Source organism: Bombyx mandarina, chromosome 11 (assembly GCF_030267445.1).
Source record: "Bombyx mandarina strain Sakado chromosome 11, ASM3026744v2".
NCBI lineage: Eukaryota > Metazoa > Arthropoda > Insecta > Lepidoptera > Bombycidae > Bombyx > Bombyx mandarina.
Genome location: NC_143218.1, coordinates 11,190,056 through 11,214,649, shown reverse-complemented (window position 1 = coordinate 11,214,649; position 24,594 = coordinate 11,190,056). Strand labels below are relative to the sequence as shown.

Genomic DNA, 24,594 nt, shown 5'->3' with positions numbered 1-24,594 from the left:
AGTGAACAATCAAGAACAAATGATGAACAAACGAATTAATATAAAATAAGTAGAAAATAGAAAAAAAAAATTTTTTGGACGGGCTAACTTCAGTCACCTCGCGAGGAGTGAAGTTATGTGACTTGTTTTATTTTGTCTATTTAGTGTTTCTTCGGGTTTAAATGTGTAATAATGGTGGTTTATTAACTGTTTAATATCTGTGAAAATGCACAAATGTGGGAAAATGAAACAAAGCCGCTGGACGTAACTTCTCGGGATCCTCCATAAAGTCCACTGAAAAAATCTTAGTAAATGACCATCATTTTACTGAGATTATATTCCATCCCAGTTGATTAATGCCTCAAATTAATCATCTTCATTTCATTTCACTCCATAATATCATTTTTCATACAAATATGAATATAAATTAAAATAAGACATGACTTAAAGGTCTCAGTTACCAGGTCATAAAATACCTTAAAAAAAGAACCGGCTATTTCCCAAAGCTAGAACACTCAATGTTTTTAAAAGAGTATCTTTACAATTGCTTTGACCACATCCAACCATTTCGTTTGAACTAAATAGAAAATTATTTCAAGAAAAAAGCCAAAGAACTCTTGGGAACCATCCAATATTTCAGAATCGAATCAACCACTTTTTAAAGACAGAAGGCTATCTGAATTGCTGTTATGTCTTTAGCTCATGATTTAAGAAACAGCACAAGGACTCGTGATGTTCAAATAGTGGAAAATGTTACGTTCACTTCCATGCTTCTTTCAGAATTTACACTAGCAGGATTGATATCATCGGGGTTCCAAAAACCATCTCCAATTCAACTTCATGGTGTCCCACTAGGCAAATGTGGTTTCGGTAAGTAATCATTGCAAGGCTTGTGGATTTTTTTTATAGAACGAATTTATTTTAAATATGAAACATGACATAACATAACATGATAAAAACTTACTGCTTCCATTACTTTAAGGAAAGCAACAAAGCATCTCTGCCAAAATAAACACTTAATACTTTATGGAAATCTTGCTGCATCTGACAAGTCAGCAGATACATCACCTCATTCTGCATATTTTGTGTGGCAAATTTTGATGCCAATTTACTATTACCATCATCAATGTCACAAGAGTCACTAGAAACCAACCTTTAATGTAACTATTTGAGTAAATGCTAATGGTAGATAGTAATGTTAGGAGGGGGCATTCTAAAAATACTTAGATGGACTATGTGAAAAAGGATATGAAGGAGAAGGGTGGGAATGCAGAGATAACAGATGATGGGCCTGAATGGGACAAGAGGAATATCGCATTGATCCCACATATTGGGATAAGGACAAAAAGCTGTTCTAAATCTTTGCTAAATTTGTTTCTATGTTACAGATTTGTTACTAGAAGCAAAGTCTGGAACTGGAAAGACTGTTGTGTTTTCTATAATAGCATTAGAAAAACTAAATCTTAATAATGGTTTGCAAGTAATGATCTTGACACCTACACGAGAAATAGCAGCACAGATATGTGATGTTATTAAACAAATAGGATCACACCACAAGGGTAAGTGATTTCTATTTGATGATTTTTTTAAATTGCTACCTCATAAATTATTATTATGTTAGTAATTGGGATGGAATGAAACATGTAACATTTAATTGAAATAGAGTTGCTTCTATTATTCTCTAGTACATAAATTATTAGATGATTTGCAGATCCAGTTTGTACATAACCATAAACCAGTAAACAAACTATTGTGTTCACTACAGCAGATATGTCTGGCATTTCTTGGGTTGTGTCAAATACTGTGGTAATAATAAAGCCATAAAATATCATATGGTAAAATTACATCCAATCCTCTTAGCAATTTCGGGATGATCAAATAAGAAACATATAATTTTTAATATCTATATAGATAAAACTATAACATTTATATGCCTTAGGCTAACAATAGGACTTATTAGCCTATGTTGGGATATAAGCAAACTATTTCAATGAAAATGCCTTAGGTCTTTCCAACATAAGAATAAATAAGATATAACTAACACAATTTATTGTACTTTTTGATGAAGCATGTTGCTGATAACTTTATTTCTGTAATCTGATGAAGCATGTTGCGGATAATAACATGTACTTTTAGGTTAGGAATATTGTGTTCTTTTTTTTATAATAAATAAATAAATTAATTTATTAATTACAAACATGTTAACAGTGAAAAACAATAAATAAATTAATTGTTTTTCATTGTTTCAACAAACAACTTATCCCAATTGTTTCAGGTCTGAATGTCGAAGTTGTAATGGGAGGTTTATCTGTAAATGAAGACATAGCTAAGTTTAAGAAAAAAGTACACATTGTTGTTGGCAGTCCAGGTCGTCTAAAACATCTCATTGTAGGAAATCATATTAATTTATCTGATGTTCAACTCTTTGTGTTAGATGAATGTGATAAACTGGTAGAAAAGCCTTTTCTGAATGATATAAATTATATATTTTCAGCTTTACCGAATTATAAACAAGTTATTATGAGTAGTGCCACTTATCCAGAACATTGCAAGGAAATCATTTGTAAATTTGTAAAAAATGCTCAACACATTTGTCCAGATAGTAACAATATCTTATTAGGCATTACACAGAAAGTAACTATAGTGAAGTACAATAGCAACATAGTAAAACTAACTCAGAACAGATTTGAACAATTGATTTTAATTTTATCCAAAATGCAGTTCAAACAGTGTTTAATATTTTGCAATTATCAAGCAAGAGTTACAGAACTTCATAGATTATTAAAAAAATCTAAATGGCCAGTGAGTTTATTACATGGTCAACAAGAACAACTAGATAGGTTAAATGCATTGAAAACATTACAAGAATACAAATGCAGGATATTAATATCAACAGACTTGGCTGCCAGAGGTATAGATGGATCTAATATTGATCTAGTCATAAACTTTGAGCCTCCTTTTGAATGGCAAACATATTTACATAGAATTGGAAGAGCAGGCAGATTTGGCTCTTATGGGATTGCAGTCACAATAATTAGTGAAGGTAAAGAAAGTCAAAACTTTAAGAACATGTTAACTTTATTAACTCCTACATTCAATCTTACTAATTTATGGACAGACGAAATTTTTAATACAGAAAATCGAGAAAATAATTCGATGGAAAATTGTGAAAAATTAGAATCACATTTGAAAACAGAGAAAAATGAAAGACACGGGAAGTTGTGGGGATTACTGACTGAAAAAGATTTACAACTACAAGTGTGTTATTTAAAAAATAATAATGACCCAGTTGATAAATCAAATGAATATGGGATAGAATCATTTACAAACTTAGTAAATTCATTTCAACAAGAAAAAGAAACCATTCAAGAAGTTCCCTATAGCTTTATGAATGAATTGTCCTTGAAAGTTGAAAATGATCTTGAATTATTCAACATACCTTCTACATCTACTAATGGTGTCATAGACAAACAAATTAAAGGACAAATAGATAAAGACAATGAAATTATTCAACATAATGGCGCGCAGAAAGAAGAAATTATAGAAATCCTTAAAACAAAAGATAAATTCTTCAAAGAGGAAAACAATCAAAATTTAATAAACAAAGCCATGCTTGAATCAGGGCTTCCTATATGTTTTGGTAAAACAAAACTAAAAAGATCTGGTGCAAAACAATACAAACATAAATATAGGGCCTGTGATCATGACAAAGATTCATCTTTAACCAAAAATACAACAGGAAATTTATCAGATAAAAATGAAGAAATTAAAGCAGTAGTTCAAGATATGATGCAAAATGAAACAAAAATTCTGAATAAGAATGATATTAGAAATAAGAAATCATCTAACCATTCTTTAAAAACGAAATTCGTCTGTGATCTAGAAGAAACTATTAACACGAAAGTTGAATATGGCTACACTGTTTGGTATAATACATTAAAAAATTACATGAGGCACATTGAATTTTCCGTATACATTGATGAGCTTTCAAGGATGTACTAATATTACAATAAAAATAAAATACCAATTTTAATTTACTAATGTTTTTATTTGATTTGTAAATAAATAAAACTTTTTCAATGAATACAGTAAGATTAATTATTGAAAATGTAACAATTTAGTATGGAGCAGTGTCTGTGGAAATTTCTAATTAGTGTGCATTGTTTTTACGGAGATCATCACCCGTATCTTTAGTCGTTCACACGAGCGTAACTCGACTCGACTCAACCTCCAACGCGCGTTTTGGTATGCTTAGTCGTAAAAATAAACTCCACTCAAACGTCCTTGGAAAAATTTCCTAACCGGAGTGAAGTGACCGAACTGTCAAGTTAAGGTACGTCGCGACGTACCTTGAACGTTCCTCAAGGCTGGTTTTCTATCGATGTCCAAATAGTATGTGGACCGCAAATGGAAATATATGATATTGTTGTGCAATGGCCTGGATCTGTGCATGATTCCCGCATATTTTGATAATTTAAGTTTGATAATATTTATTAATAAAGTAAATAGTTCGAGGTTAGACATTTGAAACTCTTTATTTTATTTACCTACATAAGATACATATTTTGCTTACTACCTGATAAATAAAGTCAATGCGATTATAAGTTTTATTTATATAATAATAAACTGGTGGTTGTGGAAAAGCACTTCAACAACACGATGCAACCAAAATCACACAAAAGCGGCGAATAAAAATACAAAGCCGGATCCGAAATCTAAAATAATAATAGGTTACAAAATAAATAATACACTTTCAGGTTTACCGCACGCACACATATTTACGAATAACTCAGCAACCAAAAACATCAAACAAGTTCATCTAGTGTCAAACAGACAGCGGCAGCTTGACTTTGACATTAAACAATGACCACAGACTACAGAACTCTATGGGTTTGATGCTAGCTTGATCAAATTTTCATCATTATTACCTCACTCGAGGACAGTTGAGGAATATTGTAATGGTCGACTAAAAATACCAAACTCGAGTAAGTTTGGAGGGAATTCTCGAACATCATCGGATGAGTTAAGAGTGGAGGACTATTTTACGAAACGTCTAAAGATACGGGCACATTTGTCTTACACTATTAGGTACCGTAACGAATTAACGATGTTTCATATTCACCTTCAAACGAGAGTTAGAATCTGAATATGTAGATTTGGTTTAACTGGCGTTGCTGACGTAAACAAGTGACTTTATCATAACTATCAGATGTCTGTCTTTGTCGAGAGCAAACTGAGATTTTTTTTGTCCTTTCGTGTAGGACTTAAATCTTTTACTCATCTGACGTTGACAACATTGAAGGACCTAGTTTCAGAAGTTCCTAGATCCTCTTGGTGTCTTTTCATGACGTTTTCGTATTCTTGATTAAAAATTTATAGTTGATTCTTTTACTTTTATAGACGTTCCAAAGTAGATAAAAACGACAATTCATTTCTAGGGTTCCGGTCTTCAAACGCAAAAATCGGAATCATTATCTATAGGTACTTAAAGTTATCTATTACCTAATTTGATTTCCTGTGTATGTCAAACAGCCGTTTCTTTTCAGGAACGGGTACCTACAGGTAGCAAGTCAAAATCAGTACAAAAAATTAAGTTCTACGACGGAAGTAAGCTAATCACAATATCCCAATCAAAAGAAATGTTTCGTCACTCATAAAGATCCACATAATATAGGGTATTTTGTAATTCCCGTTGATATAGAATCATGAAATTTTACAAGAGGCAAGGTTACGCGGAAAATGTAAGGGATATATTTTCTGACCCCAAATTAAAGTTAGTTTTTCAATAAATTATCTCTGAAGGTTTCCATACTACCACGTGGATTGTACCTTCCCCGAAACTTAATGTAGAATCATACCATGTATTTTACCGGCGCCGCGTTTTGGCTTTATTTCCGTAATATAGAATCGCGAAGGTTTACGACATTCAAGAAACTCATGTTCCACACGGTGGAAAATGAGTTTCTTCACCCATCTATGCAATTGAAAACAATGTACTACTTAGTATCATTAAATCAAAATTTTCTTAACTACATACTTTTCTAGAGCAACACACGAACAGAACGCACAACGGAAATTAGCTACAAAAGAGTTTTTTAATGTTGGGTGCCCGACTGGCATGAGACTTTCGGGTTGTCAGATCCGGTATTGACCGGGGACGCGCGTTTGCCGCTTCAGTCTGGCGCGCACTAATAGGGGGTGCAATAGATGCGCGGGCGCGGGGTGGGTCGTCGCGGCACGGACCTGAGTCACATCCCCTTTGGCTACTGTTGCCCCGCGAAACGGAACGCTGCGTTACAGTTCCACTTTTTCCTTAGATGTACCGAACTCCAAAAAGTCCAAATCTTTACCGCTTTTCGTAACCCCTTGTAACATTTTTGTAAAAAACTTTATCAAAATTCTAAAAATGTCACTAATACCATACTTATTTCCTTTTAACTCATTATATCTTCACTGTTACATATAGTACTAAATAATACACCAACCAGATCACACAACTATAGCGTTACTAGTTTCTATGTATTGTGCGCGGCGGAACTAGTTGGCCGCGCCTTAAGTATGTGTACGGTGGGACGGAGAGGCGGGGGCGCTTGCTGTCATTACTGATATGAGATTTGATACTATGATGGACAAAATCATTATAAACTTACAAGATAATTCTAAATAAAGTTCAGAGAGTTCAGAATCAAGTGATTGAGAGGATATGTCAGAGTAATTTCATATAGGTATGTAGGTATATATTAATTAAATAATTTCATATATCATTGATACTGGTAGAGAATGCCTTAGGCATTAAATCCGCCAATGTAAATTTTACATGAAGTGTAATAAATAAATGATAATAAATAAAATAAATATACTTAAGTATTTCAACGTAATTTATGATTATGAGTTACAAGGGGTTAACAGTCGTCAGGTAAATTTTTGTGCAACGGTCAACTCATGATTGTCAACAGCTCGACAACATAAATCAATAAAATTATTGTCACTAACCCTATTCCAAATTTTTTGGTAATATATGAAATAATTATTTTTGTACACATCTCATTCTGTACATATTTATTTGATTTTTTATATATTCTAGACAAGTTATCCACAAACAAAATTATATATGCAATAAAGGATGTAAATTAAGATTAGGCTTTATTATGAAATAATTGTATAAATGTTTCGAATTTGAATCGGGTTAGGGACATAAACATTAGGCGAGAGTTTTAAGATATCATTCGCATACTATCTACAATTCAGTTCCGCATTGTGGGTAAATTATTTGAAAAATATTCATGTCGGAGAACTGAACATTTTGGGGTACCTACTTTATAGTTTTGCGATGGCTCCAACATGCCGTCCCCACTATAATCTATGATTCCGAACACAATATTTAGTCCCTTTTCTCGTGTAGTTCTGAAAATAATAATATTTTTAATTTATATAGAATATATGACTAAGCACCTAATATTTATGTTAGCTTAACATAAGTATACAACTTCCGATTAACTAATGTTACTACTATTTCTACTCGGTCCATAAAGTCTCCATGGCTTTTTCCCCAAATATTTTTATTGAAGTTATACTTCTTTAGGCGCGTTATGAAAAATTGATGAGAGTGAAAATTTTACGATGCGCGCGCACCGTGACACAAAATTAACAGAAATGAAGTTTCCCACTAAATCGCTCATTACAATACGATCGACGTAATTTGGCGTGTCTGAATATAGCCGCAGGTGAACTTTCGCGCATGTACACTCGTAAAAAATGTGTTATTAGCATTCATTTTTTTAAATCAACATACGAATTAAAATTTCCATATACCAAGTACAGATAAAATGAATATCAAAACACTATGAGACAGAAAGCTATAAAAATAACGTAATAAATTAAAGAGAGATAATAAAAGAATAATAAATTAAGACAGAAAGCTGTAAAATAACGTAATTAAATTAATTCGAAAGTAAGCCCAAATACTGCCTTCAGTAGCGATCCGCTGTACTGTGCGATGCGATACACCAGTTGCGTTAGCAACTCTAAATAATACTGTCAACATCTTTTATGCCTTCTTCTTTTTCTTTTAAAAAAAACAATCAAAAACAATTAAAAATGCGATGTAATATTCAATAAAGAAAAGATTCTCAAACGTATTACTATATTAATAAATTCATGGGAAATTTTATAATTGTTAAAGAATTTTATCATTTCCATTTTTGAATGTACATTAAGACCCCGCTTATAGCTGTTTCGTGTAGCGCTATTTTGGTTTAACGCTCTTTTATTTGAACTGTGGGATTCCCCGAAATTGCACGGAGACTTCACGAGATCCGAAGCAGTGTAACTGTGTTGCTTCTTTCCTGCTGTGTATCGTTTCAAACATTTGTTTCGTCGGTGATAGTAAAAAACTCTATAATAAAGCAACAAAGAAAAGCATTTCACTAGAAACAGAAGAAACTGAATGATGTGAAATGTAAAGATACTGAATTTTATTTTCTTCCATACAATACATACATACCTAGTCAGGTCATAAATTCTGTCACATGTTTAATGTAAAATAATTGAAACAAGTTTATTCATTATGTAACCATTCATATACCAAAATGAACTTAACAAAACATAGATTCTTATGACACTAAAGTTTATTCTAAATGACCTCCGTGATTTTGAATACAAGCCTTCAATCTGCGCGGCCAGTCGTCTATCGCAGCACGAACGAGGTCCATGTCAATATCGGCGGCTGCCTTAATCAAGGATGTCTTGAGTGACTTCAAATTGGGATGAGGCTTTGAGCACGCCTTTTCCTCCAAGTGTTGCCATATCTTGTAATCTAACGGATTCAAATCTGGACTGGAGGAGGGCCAGTCTTCGTGCCGGATGAAGTCGATTTCACGCGCCGCCAGCCAGTCTTGTGTGCTCTTCGCTCTATGAGCTGGCGCCGAATCTTGTTGGAATACCCAGTGCCTGTTATTGAACATGGTATGAGAAACAGGTTCCACAAGGTTCGTCAGGACTGTATTTTGATACACAACTGCATTCGTTTTTACACCTTTTTCACAAAAATGCACCTCTGTTAAGCTCCAATAAGAAACTCCCAACCATACCATGAGCGAGGATGGAAAATGACCTCGTTAGACACGCGGAATACGGTTGCTCGCTTCTTCACTACTGTGTGCGTACACCTTATCATTTTGTTTGTTGTAGCTCTCTTCTACGGTAAAATTTTTTTCATCCGAAAAAAGAATTTCCCGATATATTTTTCCCGCGTACCGCTTCAACAAAGCGCGGCGTCTCTTCAGTCTCAGGTCCATTAGACGAGCATTCAAACGATGTCCTGTTTTTTTTCGATATGCCCGAAGCCCTAAGTCTTCATTTAACACCCTTTTCACCGTGGTTCTGCTTAACCCCATCTGAAGGGCCAACAGTTTCTGCTTACGTTTGGGATTTCTTTGAATTCGCGCCTTCACAGCTTTTATCACTGCTGGAGTCCTAACAGACCGAGGGCGACCACTTCTTGACCTGTCATCTACACTAGAGTCTTCATTGTATCGTTTGATGGTACGATAAACGAATCTTTTGGTTATATTCAAATTTTTCAGTATGTTAAAAATTTGAATTGGCGCGTAACCGCAACGATGCAACGCAATAACTGCAACACGGTCTTCTTTAAGCGTCCACTCCAAATTTTAAAAATGAGTAAAATTCTAAAAGTATACATTTTTATTTTCATGAACAATTCGAAATTTGAATTCAATAAACTTTTTTGTGGCCAGCATTCTAAAAGAAAAGTTTTTACTGTGTGACAATACTTATGACCTGACTAGTTATATATATTTTCGTTTATTATATTTCTAAGATATAATTTTTTGTTTTATTGTTATAAAAAACATAATTAATAAATTTAATGGTAAAATACCTCACCAAATTTCTACACATTTTCCCCTGACCGCGTTATTTACATGATGAGAAACCTCATTTAATGATGTATAATATTACACTTTCTTGATGGAACGTATATCATGCCAGCTCTTACTGTTTAAATTAATTTATAAAGTATCTCTAGCATTGACTGACTAACCAATAATTGAACCCAGACCCTTTGGTACAAAGAGACAGGTCAATAACCTCTTTGACCATTGAGGCAAGCAATTGCATTAGTGTTGTGAAGATTACTTAGGAAATTAACCTAGGAAGTACAGATTTGTTTTACCTGGTGTGTCTTCGTCTTCAGCATCTAAAATATCAGCACAACACACTGAATAGCATATCAGTGAGAGGAAGCCCAGTGGCAGACCAAAGATAAGAGCTGTTAGAACAGGGTTTCCATGCCACATGTTTGCCAATGTAGTTCTTGCTTCAAAGAAACCTCTATATAGTTTTACTGGCCAGCCATTACCACCATATACCTAAAACATTTGTGTCATGCATTTTTTTTTGGAACGAAGTTCCCTATGGGACGATGCGGAGGGGTACCCTAACCGGGAAAAAACGTCCGTAACGTAAGATTTTTATTAGTAATGCACACAGTGTACGACTTAACTTTGTAATAACGTACAAAAAATAACATTTTTTTATCATTCATTGACCACAATCTCAGAGTGTTCTAGTCCAAGATCCCAGGGCCCCCAGACGTCACGTATTTTCTGACGAACGAAATGTGGCCGATTGCGTAGTGTTAGTATGTACTAAGAACGCATGCCTACCTGCTACCTTGCTTAAATTTTCAGGTATCAGGTACTCAAGGTACATAAAATCATGACCTACTTCACGTATTTCCTGAAAGCTGATTTTTAAGTATATTTTAGGCAATATCCTTAAAAATTGGTCGCCAATACTCCCAGACACTTTCCGTCGGCCGAATTGCTTTGCAGACGCTTTAAAGGCCCAATCATCCCCTAAATTCAATTTAATACCTCTGTGGGTAAGAGCGCGAGGGCATTATCCACGCGCATGAGACTGAGTGAGACATTAACATTCTCAATTGAGCTCATTAACATTCTATTATTCAAAAATATTTTCACTTTCTACGTAAATGAAATCGTGGGTAAAATTTTGCATTATGCCAAAGTAACTATTCCACGCAGATGAAGTCACAGGCAAAAGCTAGTTATTTAATAAAACATATATATTCTAATACTAACGGTAGCTTGCTGGTTGTGTATTTGATCAAGAAACAGTGAGATTGCTTCTGGTGTCATTAATACTGGATCATCGTCTGGAATATGATGATGACTTGTCGTTGAGTTTAATACTAATAAATGAGGTACAGTAAGTTCAGACATAGCAATAGAATTTGCTAGTTCTGGTGAACCCATCCAACCAAACTGAAAACGAGAATGTAGCTCATTTTTTCTTTTCCTAAAACAATAATAATAAATGGGTATTAAATTTGTTTTCAAATTAATGTTTTTATTACTAATTATTACAAACTCAACTTACATTATAATTCCTTCTACCATATCTTTAAAATCTCTTTCAGTTTGTGATATTTCTTCAAGTTTATTTTCTGCAACTACTACTATCACAATATATTTTTCAGTATCAATCAGACTATTAATATTTGCTCGGGTTATTTTTGGAAAAAATCCAAATCTCTCAGAATTAATCCATTTGCCCAAAGTGTTGTTTAACATATTTTTGTCTTGAAGTAATTCATCTTTAACTGTTAAACATATGATTTTTTTAGTTTATGCAAAAATATGAAACAATTGATAAGAATTTTTTGATGGACTTTAATTTACCTTCAAAGAAAAATGCTTCATTATCTTTATAAACAAATATAGCTGTTTCGTTAGGAACTTTGATTTCATGTTTTATTACTTCATGGGTCATTGCATAAAACCAGGAATGAGGCTGATATTTCTCAGCATGAATTGTAAACATTTCCTGTGTCAACAAATTAGATAATCAAATTATTATTATTTTTCTTGGATTTTATTATGGTATGTAGTTGTGTAAATTGGATATAATTATTACCCATATAAGCCCTTCCTGTTTGCCAATGAATCCAAAGAATACAGGATGAGATTCTTTTAAATATTCAATGCTGTTACCACGAGATATTCTTTGCACTGCTGGCTGTGACATTCTCATTGCATAATTAATCAAATCCTCTTTAACCCTATCTCCTGTGTATTCATGCTGAAAAGATCCTTTTAAACTAAAAGCATAAAAGTGACTCATATTAATTATTGAAATGTTATAGGTATCTGCATGCAAATAATGAAAGGTATACCTACAACAAGATAGTGGGATAAGCTCGGATATGAAAATGTGAGGCCACAGCTGTAAAACGGGTACAATCGACTTTGGCTACTTTTACGGGAGTATTATACAAGGCTTGTGCCACATGCGCCCAAGTAGGTTCCATGCGCCGACAGTGTGAACACCAAGGCGCATAGAATTTAACAAACCACATTCCATCTTTGCTAAACTCTAAAAATCTGTCACTTAGTTCTAAAACTCTAGATGATGACACGTTAAATATTCCTGTAACAATTTATATGAAAATTTAAATATAAAAACGAATTAATCACACAAACATACACTTATTTTCATAATTTGATGTAGGTACTTTACTTGTAAAAAATATAATGTATAATCCCGTAATAAACTTCATATTGTATTGCTATTATGAAGGCATTTCGATTTCCTTTCAATTTGGAAACAATAATTAAATTAGTAGGTACTAAATAAATAGGTATCAAACCCAAAACACTTGCTGAGCTTCTTTTTTTTTCTAAGGGATATTATTACCTGGTAACGAAGACCTTTACGTCGTGTATTATTTTAATTTACATTCATATTTTTATGAAAAATGAGTGAAATGAAATGAACATGATTAATTTGAGACATTAATCAACTGGGATGAAATTAAATTAAATGAAATGAGATGAGGTGGTCATTTACTGAGATTTTTCAGTGGACTTTTTGGAGGATCCCGAGAAGTTACGTCCAGCAGCTTATTTTTTTTCATTTTCCCACATTTGCTTAAAAAATAACCTTTTTGTTTCTACGGGAGAAAATGCCGGATACCCATCCACGCGGTGGGTGGGGTATGTGGGAGTTGAACCGCACTAAAAACTCCTGCCACTCACAGCCTGGGCAGCCACGCTGCACCTTCCCCCGAAGCGGTCGGAGGAACGCGGTCTACCATCACCCGGCTTCCTATTATGGGCGGGGTGTAAAGCACGCCGCCTCATGTCTGGGTCCCTCCCCGCATAAAGCGGGTGGACCCCGAAGCTCTTAGGGGGCCGGGTCACGGATGGAACCCCAGTCCCCACCCTTTGCTCGGCGGCGGCGGATTTCTGCCTAGTGAGGAGAGCTTTGCCTTACCCGCCCCGCGGCCTCCTTCTGCGAGATGGTGCACTCGCAGAAGTCGAACATAGCCTTCCAGGACTCGTCACCGCCAAGCATCGACGCCACGACACCAGGCAGCGACAAGTCCAGTCCTATCGTTGCGACCAGGACACGGCGCTGCACCTTCCAAGCGGGGCAGGCAACAAGCGTATGCTCCGCGGTGTCCAAGTCGTGTCTACAATGGTGGCACCTCCTCGGCTCAGCTCCTATCCGGTGCAGGTACTTCCCGAAGCATCCGTGCCCGGTCAGCACCTGCACCAGACGAAAGGTGTGGTGTTCTGCGCCACGATTCACCCAATCATCAAAGACCAGGTAAACCGCCTCGACGGTCCGTAGACCCTACGTAGGGCTGGCCAACCGCCTCGACCACGACTCGAAAAGAGATAACCCATAGGATAGGTCACTGTGATGCTAGATTTTTTGTTTGCCTTTGTAGGCAGATGTGCATACGGCTCACCTGATGGTAAGTGGTTACTATAGCTCATGGACGTCAGCAATGCCAGGGGCACAGTCAAGTCGCTGCCTACCATTGAGTGTTCTCCGCAAGCCTTGTTTAGAGAAGGACATGTCATCGCGCTCTGGAAGCATCATGGAGAGGAGTTCATTGTAGAGCCGGATATTTTAATATAATATTTAGGTACTTTAAATCGTCTGTTCAATGCAAAAAAAATATAAAAATGAAAATACAGATTTGTCTTTTCGTTAATTTAAAATAAAGAATTAAGATTGTAGAGATCTTTAGTTTTTTTTATTGTATTTGTAGGAAGACTACCTTATGATTGGTCATAGGTGGGCCTAATGGCTACTGTTGCTCACGGTCATCAGCAGTGCCAGGGGCAGAGCTAAGTCACAGCCTGCCATTGAGTACTCTCCGCTAATTTCCTCAGAAGAAAGACAGAACGTTGCAGCGTTTAGGAAACAGGATAGAGAGGAGTTCATTCTAAAGCCGGATGGTATATGGCAGAAAAGATCTGAAATCGTACTGTGAATGAACACAGTGGTTCTAGGTATAGTAATCAGCTCAAGTCGTGATCTCTGACCTTGACAACAATGAGAAGTGCATTTTTGGGATGCACGCGCATCACTGCAGCAAATTAGACTTTCCGACCATTTTTAACTTAAATATCTATGTTTATAAACCACAGATTTTTTATCGACTTCATTTAATTCTTCCAGGAATCAGCTTCTTATGAGTAATTTACTTTGGATAAGTGTACATTTAGTACCACATTTACATATTGTAACGCGCTGGGGCTCGGTAAAAATAGAAGTTCCACCAAAGTACAAATCAAAACTCAATTTAACACTTGGAACAGTCACAGAACAATTTACAATTCGTAATTCGCTTCATCCGCTTCGCCTCAGGTGATCCGTTCGCTGTTTCGCTTCTAGTAGATCCGATTACTAACTGCCTTCGTGACATCTCTGCAACGCTTTTATCGATACGACTCCCTAGAATTATCGAGTATATTCCTCACAAGTCGCGTATTTTCGATATATGTTTCCGCCATTTGACAATAGATGGCATTTTGATATTTGTTTCTGTTCTTCGACAACAGATCGCGTTACTCTTAACAGCGTAACAATACATATCATTTGAAACTTTTTGGTAAAAGTCGGTTTTTGTTTTTGTTTTGGAAATTGATCAATACTCGTAAAAAGATAACTTAAGGAACTGTTTATTTAGATTCTCTTATAACATTATCAATTAGAAATAGGTTTAGGCATGCTATTCATATGGTTTCCTTGGCAACAGAAATCAGAATCAGAAATCAACGAAAATCGTCTAAAAACTAAATCTTAATAATATACATTCGTGTATTTATATACATATTTACAAATTTATATTTATGTAGTTACTTGGATTTATAAATATCTTTGTAGCCTCATTATCTAAATTAGAGCTTTGTAAATAGCATTTGTTGTTGAACTGATGAACTACTACATTTAACTTAATCAGTTTCATTTGATTTTTTTCAAACATTATCTTTGGTCTAGAGATATGGCTGCACGCTCTTATTACACAATATGTATATTGTATGGGTACTTTTCCTTTGCTTGCTCCTTTGAATGATTTTTAATAAAAATCGCGGCTGTCTATTATTTATGTGCGAATTATCTAGAACAGACAATGCTGTATGGGCTTAGATCCCTTTGCCTTTCCTAATAAGGAAAAATTGTATCAAAAAAAAAACTATGTGCGGTGCCTGAGTCTGTGTCATGTCTGTGTTGTGGTCTGTAGTCTTTGACATCGCATACGTGCGCGTTGATTACTTTTCTGAAAAATAAATGTTTTCGAAAACATACATGCAACTAAAAAAATTGTAAAGAAAGTTAAATCGTTATTTTACTAGCTGATAGCATAAATTCCAAAGAAGCTGAAAATGATAAATGTGATTTGTATATCGTGATAGTGCAATTTTGGAGGTAAAATGCCTGCTTCCATTTGCGACCCAGTAACGAGCGCATTGCGTTTATCTCTAACTCAAGACGATTCTCAAAGCTCATCCTTGTTGGACAGCCGTCTATATTCCTCGACTAAAAGTGTTCTTTTATCTAAAATCGACTTTGAAGAATCTGGCGACTATCAAAGTAACGTTCTTGATGGACTCAAGTCTAAGTACGTGGTTATTCGACCAAAAAAAACTATTCATGACCCTAAACCTTTTAAAAAAGATAGCGCAAGCAACAGCCAATGCTTAGGTAAGTGCAATTATTTGAAGCGTTTATTCACATTTATTGTTTTGTTATCTATACGCAAGATAAGATCTAATTTAGAGGTTATAATTTTGGTTATAATTTTAGTTCAGTAGTTGTCAAAAGGGCTACGACTGCATGGTATTGTACATATTTTCAAAATATAAACTTTTAGCATTGAACACCAGCTATACCGCTAGTATAATTGAAAATAATTTATAAGGTCCAGGTGTTCTTAATTTAATAAAATGTTCAAATGGTGATCCAAAAGTTCTGTAATTCTTGTTACCTATATTACTTTGTTTCTGCTAAAGGTCACTTTCTTTTTCTGATCAGCCTACTCATAGGCTTGAAAAGAAATGAAATATCTCCATATATACTGTGTAGTTGTTTTGGTTTTATTTAGAATCATGCAATTACACATATCTTACAATATGTAACTGTTATTAATTTATTGTTATTAATATCAAATAATGCATCTAATTTTATTTTTCATTTTAGAGAACAGTAAATCTGTTGAAGATGGTTTACCTAAGCCTAAAAGGATTTTGTTTTCCCTTGAAAAAGTGCAATTGGGTTGGCAGAGTCCATGGGCAGCAGGAGCTGGAATGCAAAATGTGGGCAATACCTGTTACCTGAATTCCACCTTACAGGCACTGTTCCATGTTCCTGCATTAGCTAATTGGTTGATGTCTGAATCAACTCATACTGAAAAATGTAATCAACAAGGTTTGTGTTATTATTAGTTATAAAATATTTAACCATCCAGTGAATACACTAATAATTGCCTAAATAGTAAAAACTTACATTAAAAAAATTGTGATGTTCATATTTTTTACTATCTAATTACAGAGGCATGTGTAATATGCGGAATGCGTGCCAGCCTGATGGCAACACAAAAGGGTGGCGGTGCTCCCATAAAGCCATGGCAAGTTTATTCCAAACTCCGCCTTATCTGTAGACATTTGACTCCTGGAAGGCAAGAAGATGCACACGAATTTCTAAGGTCAGAAAAATTCAAAGCTATTTATAACTATGTCAAATGATTAAAATCCCCTAATAAGACATTGTGAATATATTGGTAATCAGTCTGTACATACAGTAGGTTAATGACAAAAAATATTTATCTCTTTCAAACAGTGGCTGGCTGTTTTGTAAAAATTGAGAATGTGTAATATCTTTTATTTACAACCCTAGTAGTCTTTAATTAATCTGTGAGGACTTGAAATTCCCATGTTTTTTTAAACTTTATACAATTTACAGTTGTGCCAAAGTATAATTTAAAGAGCTTAGTAAAAGCCTTGATGCCACAATAAAACTTCAAGACATAATATGATATTATATGTTAGACTCATTTTTATGCATTTGCAGTCAACTTCTTAGTTTTTGAATAACTTACTAATAAATTGCTGCTGTTGTTCACTGTACTTCAATGTAATATACCCATTTATTGAAACAATACACGTACCTTAGTCCTTATACCATAATAGTATTATGATAGAAACCTTTTCTGAAGTGCATTGAACAACTAAAAATAGCTTCAACTATTAATGAACATATAGAGCAGAAACACAATTGGAACTATTTTTATATATTGGGTTTATTGGTTGTGAAATGTGAATGGCTATTTCAGGTACTTAGTAGAAGCAATGGAAAAATGCTATTTGTTACGGTTCATAAATTCTGATAAATTGGATCAATATAGTAAAGAGACCACTCCACTGAACCAGATACTGGGTGGGTATCTAAGATCTACAGTACGCTGCTTATCCTGCCATCATTTGTCCACTACTTATCAGCATTTCCAGGTACATTTTCTGACAAAAATTGTCTAGTCTTTAGTTTAGTATTGTATGTTGTATTTCTACTTTAGTATTATATTGTTGTAAGTTATAACAGAATTTATTGAATTTTCGAAAATATCTATCTAGTCAATATATTAATTAAAAATAACATTCTTATAAAATGCAAATAAAAAATTCCTCATGGCCTAGATAGTAGTCGTCGTCCTAGAGGATAAGACTCCTGGTGTACTCGTATCAAGCAATGCGACTATGCCAGTGTTCAAATCCACGAGGCAGGTACCAATTTTTCTAATGAAATACTTAACTTGTGTTCATAAATTTCTTTGACCACAAAGGCGTAATAAAAATCAAACCTTCGAAATATATAATTCACGAATTACCATAAGATTGAGACCTCAAGTTTTAAGGTGGCTGGAGAATTTATGCGATGTTAGCCATTTAACCTTAGTAGGGCCGTGAGATTGCCTTATTTCAAGCAACAGCAAAAAAAACAGTGCATGCACTACAAATCTTATATATTTTTTTAAATATTACATATTGGTAACTTGTAATTTCCAGGATTTATTACTAGATATAAGGAAACATTCAACATTGGATGAGGCTTTAGACTCATTTTTTTCGAGAGAAAGGTTGGAAGACTTGGGTTATAAATGTGAAGCATGTAACAAAAAGGTACTTGTATAACAGTCAAATGGCATATAACCATTAGTGTCAATTTTTTATTATTGGTACTAATGTTACTAATGTCAATTTTATAGGTATCAGCCACAAAACAGTTTTTTGTGGAGAGAGCTCCAATGGTTTTGTGTATTGCATTGAAAAGATTTTCACTGGCAGGAGGAAAACTATCAAAACATGTGCAGTTCAGGAAGAAAATAAGTTTGAATAAATATATTTATAGCAAACACTCACATCAACAGCTGGTGAGACATATTTATTAAATAGCATTGAATCTATATGGCTTTATAGTAACTATTGTGTAATACAAAGATAATTTACATGGACTTAACGGGCATTGACAATTTTTTTTTAAATAAAAGGCCATTTCATGGAACAAGCTAGTTGATTTCAGAAATACAATTTTAAATAAAAAATAATCTTTAATTATCTACATTCTTAATCAATAATGTTTGACATTTGTTTGTCCTCAAATATTGTATTGTTAGCATTTATTGAATGATATACTTTATTGGCCTATTATAGCCTAAATTTTTATTTGCTATGTCTATGATTCAAATCTCAGTTAGGTATGATTATATTGAAATCCACAATACAATTTTCTAATTCAACTTAAAGCAAGATAGTACTCATGACTTGAACACTCAAGACTAATAGTCTTGTTAATAAATGTAGTTCTTATGTGATGATAACATGCCAGAAATTTCCTTAAGAAGAACTTTAGTTACTTTACCACACGCCACCACAACTACAAAGTTTCAGCTGAATTTGATTAAGGTCACGATAAACATGAACTAACTAACAATGAATAAGTTGAATCTAAATTAAATATAAATTTATTAAACAATTAGAAAATGTATATTTTTATTATAGTTGTATTATATTTAAATACAGGAACATTTATCTTGTTTCAGTCTTATAAATTAGTAAGCTTAGTAACACATCTTGGTCCATCACAAAATTGCGGACACTACACTGCCATAGGCCAAGCACCCAATGGGAACTATTATCAATTTGATGATAGCTGTGTGAGACCTCTTCCTTTATCAGCAGTTTTGGGAACCAATGCCTATATAATGTTTTTTGAAAAAGATAATAGTAGCGAAGACATTTGCACTTCTGTGGCTACGACTTCGGGTGTGATTTACGGCCCGCAACTTCCAGAAAGTATTCTCAACAGAGAAAAAAGTCCTTTAAAACTTACATTCTACAGAAATGATGAAAGGAAACCTATACTTAATAGCACTTCGACAGAAGCTCCGAAACCGATAATTTTAAACAGTACATTGAGTAATTCCGAAAACTCTTCAAATGTCATTAATTCAGAACCTTGGGTTGTGAAACAAAATGGGGAAATAGAAAAAGTCATACAGACACCAAAAACAATTAACGGCATTGATAAAGGTCAGAAAGTTGATGATGAAAAACGGATCAGTTTTGTAATTAAAAGGCAAAACAATGAAGACGTACAGATAAAACCAAAAGCATGTAAAAGCGATTCTAATATGAAATTAGTCGCAAACAATGTAAAGGTCGCTGATCAGCCGGTTTCCATCAGCAAACTCTTAAAACCATTTAAATCTCCTCTTGAAAAATTAGAGGAACAAATGAACAAAAACGATGGCGGTGAACTTATTCAGAAAAACGATAGCTCCAGTTCAAGACTGGTTCCTTACGACTCCGAGTCTAGTGGCGATGAACGCGGTGATCGGAACGGTGACGATCCGGCCAAGAGGATCCCTGGGAAAGAAGCAGGACGGAAACCGAAACCGAGCCGCTGCGAGTCTCCACGGCGACTCGTTGTCACCACGAAAAGCTCCTGGACGGTGTCCAGCGAGAAAAGCGGACCCCTCCTCAGTCCCAGTTTGAACGGCGACACTAATAAAAAGTAAGTAATTTTGGTCTTTTTTACACATTAATGAAGTCGTCGTGGCCTAAAGAATAAGACGTCCGGTGCATTCGTGTTGAGCGATGCACCGGTGTTCGAATCTCAGGCGGGTATCAATTTTTCTAATGAAATGCGTACTCAACAAATGTTCACGATTGACTTCCACGGTGAAGGAATAACATCGTGAAATAAAATTTAAATCTGCAAAAATTATAATTTGCGTAATTACTGGTGGTAGGACCTCTTATGAGTCCGCGCGAGTAGGTACCACCAACCTGCCTATTTCTGCTGTGAAGCAGTAATGCGTTTCAGTTTGAAGGGTGGGGCAGCCGTACTTGAGACCTTAGAACTTATATTTCAAGGTGGGTGGCGCATTAACGTTGTAGATGTCTATGGGCTCCAGTAACCCCTTAACACCAGGTGGGCTGTGAGCTCTTGCATCCATCTAAGCAGTAAAAAAAAACTTGTGCATAGAATTTTCATAATTATTTCAAAATTGGTTTGAAAATCTCTTGCAGGGTGAAGGAAGAGCGCGGTGAGAGCTCGCAGCAGAGTCCGCACACGAGTGTGAGCAGCATGTCTCCCCTGAGCGACCGCGGCGAGCTGAGCCCGGGCGCCGTGACGCGCGCTCTGCAGACGGCCTCGCACCGCGGGTACGGCGCGCCCGTCGCCGCCTGGTCCGGCGCACACAGCGCGCTCTCCCGCCAGGTACGCTCCGCACGATACATCAAGTGTCAACCCATAGACGCCGTCACATGAACGCCGCGTAACTACGTAGATGCGATTGAGACGTAATTTGTCTAGACACGCCGGTCCTTACATTCTAACCGGAATGCACGATTCCTTCGTGGCAAAATAAGGTAAAAATAGAGCAGGAGAGGTTACAGTGGTATTATTGTCATTCGAGGTCCCCCAATCTAATTGTTTTATTAAAATTGTCTTTCAGGTGTTTGAAGAAAGACGCGAGGAAAGAAAGCGAGCCGCGGAGTCGATCGACGATATGGATCGCGGTCGAGTTAAGAAAGTTAAAAATTTTCATCACTTCAATCGGTTCAATAACAATAGGAACGGCTACAACGCCTTCCAGGTTAGACTTCAAAGTTAATAATAATTTAGATTAGAACAAAGCCACATTGTTCAATATCGAAAAGACAATTCGTTGCTTGAAAGATAACATTCAGTATATGCAAAAAATATAATTTGCGTAATTAATACAAAATTGAGACAAATAAATCAATAACAAAGTGGCTTTTTAAGGTTTCCAATGGTTGCTAATATACATAAAATTTCAGGAAAAACAAAACAAATTGCATTGGGGAGGAGGCAACTTTAAATATCGGAATGAAAGACGTTCGCACCATTTCAACAAGCATCACAACAATAAGTACAAGAGATTTAATCGGTAAAAATATTTGCTAAAATGACTTTGATTTTGTATTAAAAATAATATTGTAAGAAAAAATTTGAATACTAACTAATTATATTGATAAAGCATTCTATGTGGACAGGTACAGCAACGGACACCATTACCCGAGGCACCATTGACCCAAGTTATGAGTGTTGTCTTGTCACATTTGTGTATATAGGTGACACATGGACGTTTAGTTTAGTGAAATATATGAATGCCTTTAAATTTATAATTAATGTAATTATGCTTCTTGTCAGATTTTCATAGTCCCATTCTCGCTGATCACAATGTGCCGTGAATGCAGAATATCTAATGTAAACAAATTAATAACTCTATTATGTATTGGTCTAATGGGAATAAGGGAATTCTTCCGGAAATCGAAGGCGGGCAGATTGGATATAAAGAACGAAATTGAAAAAACAATATTTCTTAGTTTAGCGTAATTATAGTCTATAATAGATGTTTAGTACAATGCACGCTCACAGCTGATGCACGGGGCACGAGGTTAACTTCTCGTGGGTCGCGGGCGCAGCGGTGCGAGACGGTGCGCGGCACTTCAAAGAGAACTTTTCCGCTTAAGTTTTGGGAACCTTATATCCTGTATATATACTATTAAATTAATATATGTACCTACGAGTATATAAACAACGTTGAAAATGAGCATGAATATGAAAAGTTGGATGTTACTTAATTAAGGCGAACGAATTACACGTAATGAAACGGGTACGCTTTGCGATGGATCAGTTCAGCTATTACGGTCAAAATATATTTATATTACTATTTGAAAGAAAAAAGAAATAAAAAACATTTAAACCAATAATTACTGCCAGTTAAGCCTTTAATAGCAGTTAAAAAACATAAAACCTCTTTAATTAAGATTATCATATAATTGTAATTTATAAGTAGACTAGATAATATTAAAAAATAACAAGAACGAGTTGTTCGTGGCATGTTCTGCTTAAAATGCGAAACCTTTGTACATTTAACAAAACTTCTTTATCTATTTCATGGCATACGTTCATTATTTGGTTTTTGTTTGGTGTCAAACACTTTATTCGAAGTTGTATTATGCAATAATAAGATTTCAGTGTCATTCACATGTACGTAACTATATATAACTTCAAAGAATTAATTTTGCTTCGAAATCTACAGCCCCCATACATCATTTCATAGAATGGAAGCGTTCTGATAACTTTCCACAAAAAATTAAGAGTAATCATCAATCCATTTATGTCTTATTAAAATGGCTATAGCTTTTCCTTCTATTCGCGGTTCATGTCCATAATCGCATAGGCGTATTTAAAATACTTATATAGATAAATATTATTGCTCATTGCAATAATGCTCATTTAACTGCTCGGTCAACGATCAAACACTACAGCGCACCTGACGAGGATAGAACGGACAGAAAGGCACAGGCAAAGTTCTCTATGGGGCTGTTTAATCACAATTTGAAATGATTTTCAGAATCGCCCAACGAATTATTGAATATAGCACGGTAGTGCGCCTGACATGCTATTGATTATGACGATTTTATTCAATCAATCAAAATCATTAATTATATAAGTTAACTGTTTTAAAATATCAGCGCATACCGTTATCGCTGATAATTTGGAGAATATTGAAGCTGCGCTTAGAAGGGTTTTTCCTTTTCTTTTAAATAGCTTTTTGTTCATTTTGCGAGTAGAAAACACTAACATTTCGATATAGACGGGCGCCCATTGATGAACTTATTTTAGAGAATATCATGTGATTCTTTAATCAAGTTGATAATGTTTGATGTTAGTTTATGAAGCAAATTTGTTATGACATTTGCTCTTAAAACACCTAATCACTACAGTTTGGTATTTGGGCATTCAGGATAAATTAATTCTTTTTAACAGCTTATTTAACGATTTTTGGTGGGATAAAAACAACGTGTTTCCCAAATACATTTTTTTAAGGAGAAACTTTCACAGTGTGAAGTTTAATGTGTTTTCTTTTTTCAATTGATTTGTTATTGTAACTTGCTCAAGAATAGAGCACAGAATAGTTTGGCAAAAGTTTATAGAAATGACTTTGGAAGTGGTATTTTATTTATGTACCGACATACAAGTATTTTTAAAGGTTAAAATATTCATATAATGTGATATAGTTTTCAAGTAATAATTTAGTAATAGAGAATATTTACAAGCCAACATTGCATAGAGTTAAGCTATAGTTATGTTAAACAGTACAGAAACATTATAAAGTATAATAATTATAATAAATGTTTTGTTCGTAACGAAATGCGTAAGGTGATGAATGACATGTGTTATGGTTTTGTCTGATGAAATAAAACCAGTTTGAGACAAGCAAAGTTTCAAAACATCAAATAATTAAGGGTAAAAAATGATTTAAGCATTTTCTATTATGCCTCGTCCTGTTTGACTTTCTTGTTTTTAGTTTTATAGACACTTTAATTTTTAATGAATCAATAACTAATAGCTATAATTTTTTTCTGCTGATGTACAAAAATATCTCGGTTACTTCACGTCCACTTTTTGAAATGTAAAATATATGACATCTTAAAGCAATACATGGAATTTATGTAAAATAGTTAATTTCTAATTGGCAATTAGAATGTTGCCTTCATGAAATATTCTTAAGTGAACAAAAGATAAAAGTTTACTACATCGAGTCTTGTTTTATTTGGACAATAAAAATCCTCAATATTGACAGTGGTTATCACTCTGATGTCAAATAGTCTGAATTCTTAGTTCGTCTATAAACGATCGAATTTTGGGCAATAGCAGAGTTCACACTAGATGTGCCTC

At 34.7% G+C, this 24,594-nt stretch overlaps 3 protein-coding genes across 5 annotated transcripts; 2 read left to right on the top strand and 1 right to left on the bottom strand.

Annotated features, from left to right (window-relative positions):
• The first annotated feature begins 433 nt into the window (after positions 1–433).
• Positions 434–4,016, top strand: LOC114251665 (eukaryotic initiation factor 4A). The gene is made up of 3 exons (XM_028186006.2): positions 434–849; positions 1,368–1,538; positions 2,255–4,016. Exons 1-3 carry the CDS (start codon positions 669–671, stop codon positions 3,979–3,981), a joined length of 2,079 nt encoding a protein of 692 aa, XP_028041807.2. The 5' UTR covers positions 434–668; the 3' UTR covers positions 3,982–4,016.
• On the bottom strand, positions 2,204–12,698 carry LOC114251666 (protein disulfide-isomerase TMX3). 3 transcript variants are annotated; one of them, XR_003625116.2, is made up of 9 exons: positions 12,544–12,698; positions 12,204–12,453; positions 11,941–12,124; positions 11,706–11,850; positions 11,404–11,626; positions 11,106–11,322; positions 10,175–10,370; positions 7,296–7,383; positions 2,204–2,287 (listed from the first exon to the last, which is right to left on the bottom strand). XR_003625116.2 is itself a non-coding variant. In XM_028186007.2 (8 exons), the coding sequence occupies exons 1-8, from the start codon at positions 12,581–12,583 to the stop codon at positions 7,361–7,363; spliced, it is 1,278 nt and encodes a 425-aa protein (XP_028041808.2). In that variant the 5' UTR covers positions 12,584–12,698; the 3' UTR covers positions 4,007–7,360. The 3 variants fall into 3 exon arrangements, 1 of the variants encoding a protein (XP_028041808.2); XR_016323779.1 differs by lacking the exon at positions 2,204–2,287 and adding an exon at positions 4,007–5,535; XM_028186007.2 differs by lacking the exon at positions 2,204–2,287 and having other exon boundaries at positions 4,007–7,383.
• A 2,822-nt stretch (positions 12,699–15,520) lies between these two features.
• Positions 15,521–24,457, top strand: scny (ubiquitin specific peptidase 36). Its single transcript, XM_028185989.2, has 11 exons — positions 15,521–16,026; positions 16,522–16,749; positions 16,873–17,026; positions 17,654–17,828; positions 18,384–18,497; positions 18,584–18,748; positions 19,418–20,391; positions 20,910–21,099; positions 21,338–21,478; positions 21,684–21,793; positions 21,900–24,457. Exons 1-11 carry the CDS (start codon positions 15,756–15,758, stop codon positions 21,934–21,936), a joined length of 2,559 nt encoding a protein of 852 aa, XP_028041790.2. The 5' UTR covers positions 15,521–15,755; the 3' UTR covers positions 21,937–24,457.
• The last annotated feature ends 137 nt before the right edge of the window (positions 24,458–24,594 follow it).